Genomic DNA, 14123 nt, shown 5'->3' on the forward strand with positions numbered 1-14123 from the left:
TCATGCATGTTCCTTCCATGGTCAGCAAGTTCTGGAGTGGGACTTGAACCCAGGGCTTCTGGATCAGTTGTAGGGGCACTACCTACCGAGCTGCAAGACTTCTCTCTTTTCGCCTGATGTTGATTGAGGGATGAATATTGGCCAGGACACTAGGGATAACTTCCCTGCTCTTCTTTGAAATATCGCATTGGGATCTTTTACATCCAGCTGAACAAGCTAATGGGGCCTCAGATTAACATCTCATCTGAAAGTCGGCAGCTCCAACAGTGCTGTGCTCCCTCAGTACAGCACTTAGAGTATCAGTGCAGAGTTTTGTGTTCAAACCCACAAAAATGTGGGGCTTGAACCCAGGACCATGTGAACTCAGAGGCAAAAGTGTTACCAACTGTGCCATAACTGACACTTGTTGAGATGATACTAGGTTGCTCTGAAGTGCACAAGGTGATTGTAAAGAGGGAGGACTCACTTTCAGCTAGTGCATGTAACAAATGTTAACTTAACAAACCCCATCTGTGGATGCACACCTTAATATCAACAAATGTCAGGGCAGTCATAATACTTTTAAACGCAAAGGAGTAGGAAACAAACTTTCACCTCTGGGCATAAACAATCGCGACCAAATTATCATATGGATGGCTAGTTGCTTCTGCAAAAATTGGCTGCTGTGTTTTCCTACTGAGCAACAAGCAATTAATTGGCTGTGAAATACTTCTGGGCTTCCTGAGGATATGAAAGGCACCGTGTGAATGCAAGTTCCTTCAGCGAATCCTTTTTCATTTGTGATTCACCTGACAGGATTGGGCTTAGCTGTGATGTTCCTCCCCGTCAAATAAACTAACAATGGTAACTTTTTAGGCCCAGAGGTGATTGAATGGCCACTTGAGTAAGGCACTAGAGAGAGGTTGCTGCCTGTAGGACAGTCCCTCAGGGTCTTTAGGACAGGACTAGAGAAAACTTGGGAGAGAACGTGAAAAGAAGGGAAACTGAAAAGAAGAAAATAAAACAAAATCTACGTGTTTTTAACTGGGGGACGGGAGAAAAAGGGAACATCAATTCATATTTGCTCACATATCTTCAGGCCACCCAAACTGCTCTATGTTCTAGATCAGAAAAAGGGCAGCAGTCCACTGCAACTAAGATCAACAATTCTTCTCAAACAAATTTATGTCAAGCATGAATAATGGATAACACTAATGTCCTCAGGCTCGACAGTTTTCAAGGAGTTAATGGACAACCATCGAAGGTCATCCGAAGCCGATATTCGGCCTCCACACCGTAAACGAAAGCCAATTTTAGTCCATGTCATGGTTGAATTGATTGGGGCCTAGTACATTACTATATTACCCCATAGCATGTTTTTTCACTGGCTGAGTGTTCCAATTTATCATCAGTATTATGATGCACAGCCTGATCCCTACAAGCTTCCTCTGTCATGGCTAAATAATTTCCAAGCTGGGCCCAGATTGGCCATCGGCTATAATTACTTGGGCCTCCAAGACAATCAATTTTGTGACTGACAAAAGGCCCCTCATTACATTTTGCCAGAAAGAAACAGCATAAATCACAGAAAAATTAGCTGTGCAATAGATCAGTGAAACTTTAAAAAGACACTCTCTGCTTTTCCGTGCTGTCAGCTTGCCCCTGGACTCTGTGGGAAACTCAGCATTGATTTGTGTTCTTTTCCCCCTCCATTGAATTATTTCTTTTTTTTAAAAAAGGTGACCATCATATTTCAGCAATGGCAAAGTGGATTAACAGGATACTGTTGATATTTTGTAGGACACAAGATGGGCATTGAGTTTGATGGAAAACCATGAAACTGCTAATGCAACTATATGTGCCCTCAGCCCACCCCCCTTCAAACTCTTGCTGCATTTGTGTGTGGAATGGGCAGGGGGGATATGTGGTGCTTAGGGCTCTTTCCATAGTGCCTCTATGTGAATGAACTGGTGTTGCTATGAGTGGGCAGCAAGATCTACTATTTTGCACACACATGCACAAGTTGGTATGCTGGAAGACCTGAGCAGGGACAGACAGGCGAACCTGTTTTTACAGCAAGTTCATCAGAAAGCTCAGTTACCAGCACCATTGTGGTGGAGGAACTTCTCCAATCAGCATCTGTAATGATGCTGTTCATTTGAACAGGTTCACCATGTTGCTGCAGAGTGACCTCAGCATTCCTTGCCCCCACCCCACCACCCCCCTCACCCTGCCCTCCGTGGCAGTACAAATTTATAATTATGCCACTACCAGTGTACATACAGTATAATATAGCGTGCACCTGAGAAGGAACCCGTGCTCATTTAAACCCAATGGTTAGAGCTTTTTGTTTAAATGTATTCTTTTGCAGAATATGGACATCACTGGGTGGGCCAGCATTTGTTGCTCATCCCAAATTGCTCGAGAAGATGGTGTTGAGCCGTCTTCTTGAACCACTGCAGGTCCGTAGCTTGCTGGAACAAAAATAGGTGTGTTCACAAAGCAGACTGTTACCAATGCACAATTCTGATGCACATTGATAATCAATGCACAACGGACCGCTCTGAAGAAGGGTCATACAAACTCAAAATATTAACTCCATTTCTCTCTTCACAGATGCTGTCAGGCTTGCTGAGCTTTTCCAGCATTTTCTGTTTCTATTTCAGATTTCCAGCATCTGCAGTATGCTGCTTTTATGTTATCAATGCACAAATTGCTAATTTAGTTCAGGGGATTATGAGCTGGATTTTTAGTTATGAATCTTCAGAACTCAGTGAATAATTCATGCCGCTCCTTGGTCTGCCTCATACAAATGGCAAATCAGCATCAGCCTCACTATTAAATTCAAGAAGTTGTTGGATTTTCACATTAAACTTGCCATGGAATGTTGAACCAAGTGATTACGAGCATAAGTCCCCTTTTAACAATGTCATAATTATTAACGCAATGCCAGTCAACCTCCCCTGCCCAGATGGGAACAATTTAAAGTGTTCAATTGCCTCCTGCGTGTAATCAACTGTTCTGCAGATCTTAAAAATTTTAATATTTTTTCTTACTTTTCTTTAATTTTTTCATCTCATTCTTAATCCAAACTTTATTTCTCTTTCTGTACCTGATTTGACTCTAATTTACCCTATTTCTCAATCCTCCTTTGTTTCTTTCTCAAACTTTAAATCTCATTAATTAAGGAGACGTTCACTCGGCCCCAGATGCCTTGGTGCCCTCGCCGTCCAGTTATCAGCTCACGTTTCCGGCAAGTTACAGAGCAAAAATGTTTTTGAGCTGAAGGGTGCGGAGAAGACTCTCATTAACCAGGCCCTTCACAAGGTGCTCCACTCCAGCAAAGTGCAGCCCTTTATTTCCATTCACTCCTAGGTGGCATGGGCCTACTTCTCAGGTGAATTGTCCTCCTTTCAGAACACTGGCTGCTCAGACCGTTCTTGCCTGGTCTGCCCTGGACTTTTCAGTATGTTGCCTTAGCATTTTGCTCAGTTCTGGTATCTCCATATTGACTGCCTGGTAACTGAACTCATTCTTTCGCAAGACTTGGAAACTGTGGAACTCACATTGCTCAGGTTTCCTTTCCTTCTATAGTCTACAAGTTTCTAAACTTGGTGCCAGTTAATCACTGCTTGTAACTTATTGCTGCTCCATTTTTTGGATTTTGTACAGTGCATTGATGCATTCTTTCTCTCTAATGTGCTTTGGAGCTTCTTGTTTGACAATGTTATGGCTTGGCAGATTTCCTTGGGCCTACAGCACTAGTCTTGTGTCTTAACATTTCAGGATGTGGAAAATTAGGATAAATCGAGCTTGCACAGCTAGATAGGTTATGAATGAAATTGAAGGAACGGTAAATCTGCTGAAGGAGTAGCTAAAGAGTAAGGCAACCACGAATGGCCCTTGGGTCTTGAGTCAGCGGTGTAATGATGTATCAGTCAACATATGAGAATTCAGGGATATTCCTTTCAACACAAGTAAATGCTGTAATTAAGGAACCAGTTAGAATCACAACAGACAATTCAATCTGTAAATTCGATCTAGCAGTGAGCCGTGCATGCAAGCAACAATAATAAACCCAGTTGTTTTCAATTTATCAATTTAAATTGGATTGTTCGAAACCCCAACAATACAACATTAGAATACACTAGTGCAATTGGTGGGTTATTCTTCTAGATTCTGAATACAGTGGCAGCTGTACCACTGTTTCATTAGAACTATTTTAATCATTTTCTTTAACACTGATTTCAGTTTCAATTAAAATCATCAGAATATTTCCCTTTCTCTCTCTCATTCTGTATGCCACCTTGAATTTTCTCAAATGTCAGTGATCATTAAAATACCCAAAAATGTGCCTGATAAAATTAAACTCCAGCTGTAATGAGTTGCTTCTATTAATTCCCTGCATCACCAAACATTCCAGCTCAACACTCAAAAAAGGCAGAGCCTCAGAGAGAATTCTTTAAAGACTTGACGATAAATTAAATTTACAAAAAATGCATCTACCACCTGGCTAACCTGGCAGTGTGACTCTCACATTTGAGAGCCAGATCTTCAATGGATGCTGGTAAGTGTTCCTGGTAAATGGAGTTGGCTGCTAATTTTTGAGTTATAAAGAGATAGTTATCATGTCACTTATTGTACTTCCTGTTGTGGTATTGTTTAAGGATATGAATATGTAATCCGTACACATCACCAGAAAGGAAATGATGCAATGTATCATGTGATTCAGCCTTAATCTCAGTCTATGTATGCAGTGAGCAAACGACAGCTCATACCTGCTTCTAAGCACTGCGACAGCGTAAGACTGCTATCATTTATCTGACCCTTAATAAATGAACCTATGAATAATGTATTAACCAATCCCTATGCATGATTGGTGGCTTGATGTTTATATTGCAAACAAGCTCAAGAACTTATTTTATAAGAACACAACATGGTAGCAGCGTTGGATTGTTTTTAAGGGCACCACATGGTAGCAGCATTGAGATTTTTTTAAAGAATATCCTTGACAGGGTACCCTTGACACTGATTTGCAACTCTTCTTTTTAGACCGCACAAAGTCACAGCATTGAAGATTGCTTAAAGCGCAGCACGGCGAATGCAGTGACAAGCTTTGAAAACACAGCGCTGTGTCAGCGTTGAGACAACAAACTGGTAAGGAAAGAGTGTTGAAGTTAATACCAGTGTCTAGTCAATGCTGGATGTGTAATCTCTAGCATGGGATTGCAGTGCACAGTCTGCCAGTTCCCCAAACGAGACAGCGCATCGAAAGGACCAGCACTAGGCCTTGCTCAGTCGGAAAGGAGAGTAGCCGGGGCACAGGCCAGACTGATTGTGGACAGGGGAGAGCTGAGAATCGTTGTGGAAATCAGGTCGAGTAAGGTTGTGATAACAGCAGGCTAAGTCGGGAGTTGCTGGATAAAAGAGCAACAACACTGTTTTGCTGAGCTTCGTGGTCTGTTCCCACCACAATTCATCTTTGTGGGCCGAGTTTCAGGAAAGCCTGCAAAAGCAGCTATAGCGACACTTATCCAATGTATTACGGCAGTAGTGGAGAGTACCATGGAGAGTAGAAAAACTAAAAGAAGTTGACAGGCAGCAACTTATTTAAAGCATTCACAGTCCTCAGTTTATCCAACTGCAACAGCAGCAACAATTGTTGAATAGTACAGCAGAAGGAAGGCCCAGTGAATATTGCAAATCAGTCTACAACATTCCCAAGCTTAAACTGGAATGCAGCTGACCTACTATCTGGATTCAAAACGTCCAAAGCGGACAAAGCTATGGGGTGGCATTTTCCACTAATGAGAATAAGAGTGGTGGCAGACAGTTTCCGCAGTGCCCACCTGGCCGACTGGAATGGTGGGAACTCGTGCCTAATTTCAAGCTTGGAGGGTCATTAATTATGCAAAGATGCTTTTCAGTCTGAATCACCAGGAGTTGATTTGTCTGCTTGCTGTCAGCTGACAGGGTCAAAGGTCTGGGCACCATATTTAAAGGCCAGTCCAGCACACAATCTCACTCTCTCCAGCCCACCTGTCTTCAGGACACGTGCAGAGAGATCTTGCAGCCACAAGGAGGCCTAGAGCCTGAAGAAGAAGGCAGCACCCCACTTCACCCACTAGGCCCTCCAGGCTTTGATCAGAGGGATGCAGGCACACAGGCAAGTGCTCTATCCCAGGGATGACTGCAGGAAGCACAGCAGCCTCACCTCTCCAGCCTTGGAGGCCATCGTGGAGGAGGCCAGCGTGGCTGGCAACTGTGCCCGAAATGCCATCCAGCGCATGAAGAGGATGAATGATCCCATCTGCTCCACCAGGGTAAGTCATCCTTCAACACCCCTCAATGTCAAACTCTCATCACGGTATCATGCACCCAGACGGCTACTTTCTTCAGGGATCTCACACAACCATTAGCAGGGGACACATATCAACACTCATTCTCTCACCGAGACTTTCACATCACCACCATCCCATCTATCATGTTGCTCACACTCCATCCTCTGGCCCTTCTGGGGAGGGCTCACCACTCACAGGGGACATGCATCTCACCCAATCTTTGCTCCATCCCTTCTTATCACCTGCCTTTCTTTCTTCTTCATACAGGCCAAGTTGACACACAACAGGCGAGAGAGGTCTCAGACTGGGGGAGGGCGGCTGACATCATCGCCCTCACTGAGTTTGAGGAGGCTGCAGCCGAGCTGGCTTAGGAGGACACGAATCGCTCTTGTGGGGGAGGGGAGACTGGCCTCTCCCGCCAACCCAGTATGGATCACAGCTCCATCACTTCATCAAATCCTGACAGCCACAGTGAGTCACATGCAGTCTTATATAGCTCAAGCTCATTAACTAAAACTCTATTCTCTAGGCACCAGCAAATCAAGGCCCCCAAGCCAGCGGAGCACCAGTGTGAGCCACAGAACACATCCGAAGAGGAAGCTCTGGAAGAACCATAATGGCGCTCACACCCACCCTCCACCAGCTCAGAGACACACACGTCGGTGGGGCACAGCTACAGATCTATAAGTTGACTTGATTGAAATTAAACTTGAAGATACTCTACAAATTGACCTGATGCATTTTGAACTCACAAATGTCAGCAACTACAAGAGGAAATAGCAAAAGATTCTACACTACAGGAACTCTGGAAAACCATCAGCAAAGGAATGTCTGCCTTCACTCAGCACGCTCACGAACACACAAGACCCTTTTGGCCTTATCGGGATGAGCTAGGCATCTCCTGGGGAGTCATTTTAAAGGCAGGCAGGCATCATACCTGAACCTTTGTGCCATGACATACTACAACAACGTCATTACTCACACATGGGCATAGATCGAATTAAAAGACTTGCAAGAAAGATAGTTTATTGGCCAGTTGTGAACAATGAGATTGAAGTCATCGCTAAAATGTGCGAGGCATATCAAGAGAATATGCCAAGACAGCACAAGAAACCACTTCTATCACACGCAGTTCCCATTCATCCTTGGTCCAACCTTGCTCTCAACCTTTTTCATGTTAATGGCACTGATTTCTTAGTCGTCACTGACTACTTTTCGAAATACCCTATCATATGTCAATTGCATGATACATCAAGTGCAACTATAGAACGCCTTTTAAGTGATATTTTCAGCTTATTTGGTGCACCCAGAAAGCAAGGTAAGTCATTCCAGGATGTGTGTGAGAAGCGGAACATTGATCACATTGCTTCTCCTCACTACCTAGATCTAACAGCCTAGCTGAAAGAATGATTTGTATGGTGAAATCCCTAATTCTCAAATTTGGACAGACCAAGCAAGATCTACACATTGCTCTGTTACACCTGAGAATGAGAACGATACTTCTAAGTGTAACCATTCTATCACTGGCAGAACTCTTGTTTCACAAACCAGTGCGAACTAATCTACTTCGGCTTACCCACTCTACTCTCTCAGGAGCTAGAGAGCTGCTGTTAAAAAAAAAACAGGTGAGGATGACCAATGTGTGCAACAGGAATGCAGGTGCAGCCTGGCTAAGCTTACAGATGAGACAACAAGTTTGAATCCAAGATCCCACAGAAGGTACACGGCAACCAACCAAAGTGACAAGGATCTGTTTGGAACCAAGGTCTTTTGAAATCGTCAGATACGGAGGTGAGATGTAACCGAGGACAAGTCAGAAATGTTCCAACTTCTCAACCATTTTGCAATCCTATTGTAACCAGAACAAGATCCCAAACACAAGCAGAAGGAACATCCATGAACAACACTCCCACAGAGCACCGTGAGAAAATAAAGAAACCTCTAGACAATGTTACAATCACTAAGTCAGGGTGTACAAGCAGACCACCTATATACTTACAAGTATATGAGTTTTTCAGATCACAAATCTATAATGAGTAAATATTATTTATTGTAAATAGTTGCAGTTATTTGGAAGGGGGAGGAGCTTTAAAAAACAAAGGGGGGTGTCGCAGTATACCTTTAAGGATATGAATATGTATTTGTATACATCACTAGAAAGCAAACAATGCAATGTATCATGTGCCTCAGTCTTACTCTCAGTCTCTGCACGTAGTGAGCAGGCAATAAATCAGATGTGTTTCTAAGCTCTGTTAAAATGTAAGACTGCTATCATTTATCTGACCCTTAATAAACCGACCTGCAAATAATGTGTTAACCAATCCCTTATGCATGGTTGGTGCCTTGATGTTTATATAGCAAATAAGCTCAAGGGTTTATTTCATAAGAACACAATAACTCCCACTAAAATTCAGTTAGTACACTTATCGCTCGGAGTTCCCACCAATAGCTCAATGGGTAAAGGGCATTGACCAAAATGGAACTGAGCCACACACACATCCAGGTCTGTGCTGAGTTAGCTGATCTAACTCAGGTGGCAATCACAATACTACTGTTGGCATTGGTCTCAGAGTAGAAAAGGAATGATCCAGGATTCCCATTCCTGACAGTTGTTCAGTGAGTCTTGTTGGACGTGAACATCAGGTGAGCACATCATGGAATTCAGCCATGGGTAAACAGCCTGCTGACACTCCAAGTTCACACTTGAAGAATATCTAGTCAGCTAAGTATCTAGTTCTTGCCACCACTCCTGCTTCTGCGTCCCGCTCCAGAAAAATCAAGTCTGGCATTCCAATACTAAGGAAGTGCCTTTTTTGGATGAGATGCTAAACAGAGGTCCTATCTACTTGGATGTAAAAGGTCCTATAGAGACTGCCCTTTTCTGACACTTATACTCTCAGGGCTCCCTTACATGAGCAGAACAGTTGAGAACAAGTGAAGAAGGCACTCAACAGAATGGATATTTCAGCCACGCTATGTTAACTCAACGTTATCATAATTACACAGCTCTTCCTTGTGGCTTTTTCCTGCCTGGTTGATGCTATGTTACTGCAAAGCTGAGAAAATAAATTATTTTATTATTTCATATCACTGACTAGGCTTCTGGCCAATCCCTATCCAACAACCTGCTCTGAAAACACTGCTCACATTCTGACAAATTCCAACACAGCAGCTGAGACAATCCACAATATTCTAAATCAAGCTACACACAATATTCTAAAAGTAAATCAATTCGTCCCATCTCTGAATGTTAGTGGATCCTTTAAAAAATTCCAGGATCTGGATCCAGATTCAGATCCGCATCTTTGCCAAAAACTAATCAGTTCGTTCTTGGGCCATTCCCTCTCTGTGTACCAATTTTCAGAAATCTATCCATTAGTTTTTGAGATATAGAGTTTACAGACAAACAGACTAACAAACAGGGGAGAAAACATTACCTCTGCCCACGTTCAGTGGCAGAGGTAATGATGGCTAGAAGGAAACACATTGCGTATTGTGGAAAAAATAAGGCTTTTTTATCAAAGCTTTGTGACAATGTCCAACATTAGGTGTGGTTCTGCAATTGGACAACATTTGCTAAATAATCCTCAGTGTGCTAAGAGTTATGCTGACAACTAATTTAAGCTTGTTAGTCAGTTGCAGTGTGGTGCATTGTGTGTACTAGAAGCTACATATATTAATACTCAGGGCCCTGTTCTTTGCAGACTGAAATAACATATTTGCCTGTTTCAGTTAAACAAAATAAGTGACAGCCATTCACTGGTTCATTCCTCAGGGCAATGCCTTGATCAATTAGAGTCAAGCTCCCTGGTTTAAATTTCAAACAATGCTTGGGAGTTAACGGTCCGTCACCATCAACTGGTGCATTCTCCATGGCAGTGCCTCTACCAATCAGAGCCCACTTGCCAACCAATCAGTGCTCTTCTCTCATACGGTATAAACTGTTGTTCTCTTTACATTTGGTATTCTTGTGAATTGTCCTGATGAGTGCAAGACGAAAAGCCTCAACAAAAAAAGTATCTTTTTTCAGCAATATTCAAGTTCTGTGCAACCAAACGGCTATTTGAAATACATTATCTTCTCTCAACAGGAGCTGGCAGCAGGGAAGAAGCAGCAGATAGAGGAAGTAAGCCAATGGCAAATCCCTCAACAGAATGAACAGGAAGCAGACCTCATCCATACCATCATTCATTTTAACGCAAACATAGATTTCAATGTCATGCACAACCCTGAGGCTCCATAGCATACACCTACGAGGTCAATGAAGACACAATGCCATAGTGCAGTTCAACTTTCAGAGGGAGTGGCCCGTGCCACTCAGGGGCCCTTATGTGGGGAACAGTGTGCCCGATCGGCAGAGCCCTCCGACCCGGTCCACAGAGAAGCCACCAGAGTATATCAAGTGGCCTCCCCATGTGGTGAACACCCTGTGCCCCCCATGGTAGAATACCAGCAGCGTTGGGATGAGGCCCCTAATTGACCACTTAAGGGCTTCAATTGATCTCCAGGCAGGAAGGCTGCCCTCGACCTTCCCCGCCCCTGACTTAATCAGGGGGTGTTGGGAACGCAACGGGCTCTCCACCTTGCACCTTCCCACCCAATAATATGCCTCAGCTAGCTTCTGGGTCAGATGTAATGATGGCGTGCCACAGGGATCAGTGCTGGGACCTCAACTGTTTACAATTTATATAAATGACTTGGACGAAGGGATTGAAGGGAGGTTGCCAAATTTGCTGATGACAGAAAGATAGGTAGGAAAATAAGTTGTGAAGAGGACATAAGGAGGCTACAATCAGATATAGATAAGTTAAGTGAGTGGGGAAAGATTTGGCAGATGGTGTTTAATGTGGGAAAATGTGAAATTGTCTATTTTGGCAGGATGAATAAAAGAGAAGCATATTATCTAAATGGTGAAAGATTGCAGAGCTCTTAGGTGCAGAGGAATCTGGATGTCTTAGCGCATGAATCACAAAAGGCTAGTATGCAAGTACAGCAAGTAATTAGGAAAGGTGAATACAAAAGTAGGGAGGTTATGCTTTAGTTGGATAGGGTACTTTTGAGACCACATTTGGAGTACTGTGTACAGTATTGGTTACCTTATTTAAGGAAGGATGTAAATGCGTTGGAAGCAGTTCAGGGAAGGTTTACCAGAATAATACCTGGAATGGGTGGCTTGTCTTATGAGGAAAGGTTGGACCGACTAGGCTTGTATCTGCTCGAGTTTAGAAGAGTAAGAAATGACTTGATTGAAACATATAAGATCCTGAGGGGTCTTGACAGGGTGGATGTGGAGAGGATATTTCTTCTTGTGGGAGAATCTAGAACTGGGGTCACTGTTTAAAAGTAAGCGTTCACCCATCTAAAACAGAGATGAGGTGAAATTTTTTCACTCGGAGGGGCGTGAGTCTATGGAACTCTCTTCCTGAAAAGGTGGTGAAAGCCCCGTCTTTGAATATTTTTAAGGCAGAGGTGGATAGATTCTTGGTAAGCAAGGATGTGATAGATTATGTGGTAGGTGGGATGCAGATATTAAGTTACTATCAGATCAGCTTTGATCTTATTAAATGGTGGAGCAGGCTTGAAGGGCTAAAGAGCCAACTCCTGCTCCTTGTTCATATGTAATTAAACTCTGCCCATCAGATGCACCATAACTTGGATTTTCTGGGCAACTCTACTCATGCACTTTTGAAACACCACAAATCCCCAAAGTTACCCAAGGCAACAGATCAAAGGTTACAACTGATTAACAATTCTAGCTCACAACAGCACTACTTCTCCCTCAAAGGATGAAGGAGGAAGGTAAAGAGAATAATATCACACAAACCATGCCAATTAAGAAAAGTGAAATTTCAAATATGATTGATTATTGGGGAAAACCTGGGCCTCAAGTCCCATGTGGATTTGCAAAGATCAATAGAAATAAAATCATGGTATGGGTTAAAGCTCCCTCCCTTTATTGAACCTTGGAAATCAAATACATTTGCACTTTATCAAACTTGGATTGGAGTGAACCATTCAGTCTGTTCCCAAAAATTATGGGTTGGAAGAGAAGTTTGATTTGTGTGTTTTGGACCATGACTGAATCTTGCAATCCATACTCAATTGAACTCATGCTGGTCATGTTGTCAGTTAGGAGTTGGCCTGAATTTCAATGGAAGCCCAATTCCAAGTCCTGGTTCCTGATCCTCAGTCCACCTGTTCTATGCAAAACCATAAAAATGACACTACATCAGACCCTTTGGTTCAGTGTGTGTATCAGTGTCAGTTCTTCAAGTGGGGTTCGTTATTCTAATCCTATTTCTCTGTCCTTTCTTCTTATTCGATACGATCACATTTGTTCGTTATTCATTCAGAAAAACTGAGACCTCATCCTGGGCCATGAAAGCTGTGTATTGCAGAGTGGTAGTAATCAGAGCGTTGTGGAATCCTAGTTACACTTCCTTTAGTAAATACATATTTTACTCCAATAAAGTAACATTTTAGTTGTAACTGTATGCCAATTAGCATGATTTACAGTTATGAAGGTAATTGCAAATGACAAAGGCCCTCATCCATTTCAAACATGACAGGATAATGCTACTTATACAATATTTCCTCATGCATAGTAAAATCGGTTTAGGTTATGCACAATGAAATAAAATTATTAAAAATAATGGGACATTTTCTTATATATTTTTGATTTGCGACATGTCAATCCCAGTCCAAGTTGGCAGATTGAGCATCTGCTATTCTTGCTAGTAAAGAGATATGCTCACATTTCCATTTAACGTCTTTCCCCATAGGAAAATATTGAGCTTGAGTTTACTCATTCACTGCCCCAGTGCTCTAAGTGACATGGCTCAGGGAGGTGGTGTGGAGTTAGGGGGCGGCAGGTTATCGGGGGTAGGCGGAATGCAGATTTCACGTTACTATCAGATCAGCCATGATCTTATTAAATGGTGGAGCAGCTTGAAGGGATGAATGGCCTACTCCTGCTCCTTGTTCGTATGTATGGTCTGAGCTGTCACCAACCTTAGAAACATCCCCATTGTGGAAAGCTGAATATATAACTCCATAGCAAGGGGCCACTGTAGTGTTTTAGAGGCTTACCCTCAATTGGTGCCAATATAACTCTGGAATGGTCATACGCAATCACGTTGGCATAGCGATTTTTGGGTTTGTTCACCTCCATATTTGAGTGCTCCCATGTGAACTGCTGGCCAGGGTCGATTGACTAAAAGGATGAAGGCAAAGCAGGAGAGGGGGAGGGTAAAAGAGAGAAAGATATTATTGTGGTCTCTTAAGTAAAAATACATTTTTTGTTCAAATTGCACTTCATCTCATTACTGATTCAAACATTCAAAATCATATTCTTCAATGCATCATTCAATTCCAGACAAGGACAATTTGTTAAAATTCTGTATTGCTTCACAGTTTGTTTTTGCTATCAGCCACCCATTTTACATCTCTCCCAATTTTTTGTCTTCAGGTTCGCTAAGCTTGATATCATCCATTTTGCACGATCATTAAAAGTCAAAGTCTATCCCACGACTTGAGCAGATCGAGAGCAGAAAAAAAGAGCTGCTTTGTGGGGGCAGTGCTTCCATCAGCATGCTGTGTCACTGATATGGACGTACTGTGACCTACTGCCATGGAACCACAATGCTTCATGAGGAAGCCCTTTAACTGCTGAGGTGAATCAGTCAATGTAAATGCGGGAAATGTCTGTGTTAAACATATACAGATATAAACATAAACAGATTGTATCAGCTGGAGCCTGGTATCATATCACACTAATGTGTAGGAAGTCACTGGCAAAGGGGA

At 42.7% G+C, this 14123-nt stretch overlaps 1 protein-coding gene across 6 annotated transcripts in view; it reads right to left on the bottom strand.

The window, feature by feature from the left end:
• LOC121286718 (receptor-type tyrosine-protein phosphatase delta-like) overlaps positions 1-14123 on the bottom strand; it is a 471126-nt gene that overhangs the window by 62835 nt on the left and 394168 nt on the right. For all 6 annotated transcript variants that reach the window (XM_041203736.1, XM_041203735.1, XM_041203734.1 and 3 more), the window contains one exon: positions 13410-13533. In XM_041203736.1, the coding sequence (XP_041059670.1) occupies positions 13410-13533 (124 nt within the window). The remainder of the gene's footprint in view (positions 1-13409; positions 13534-14123) is intronic.

Source organism: Carcharodon carcharias, chromosome 14, assembly GCF_017639515.1.
Source record: "Carcharodon carcharias isolate sCarCar2 chromosome 14, sCarCar2.pri, whole genome shotgun sequence".
Classification (NCBI taxonomy): domain Eukaryota; kingdom Metazoa; phylum Chordata; class Chondrichthyes; order Lamniformes; family Lamnidae; genus Carcharodon; species Carcharodon carcharias.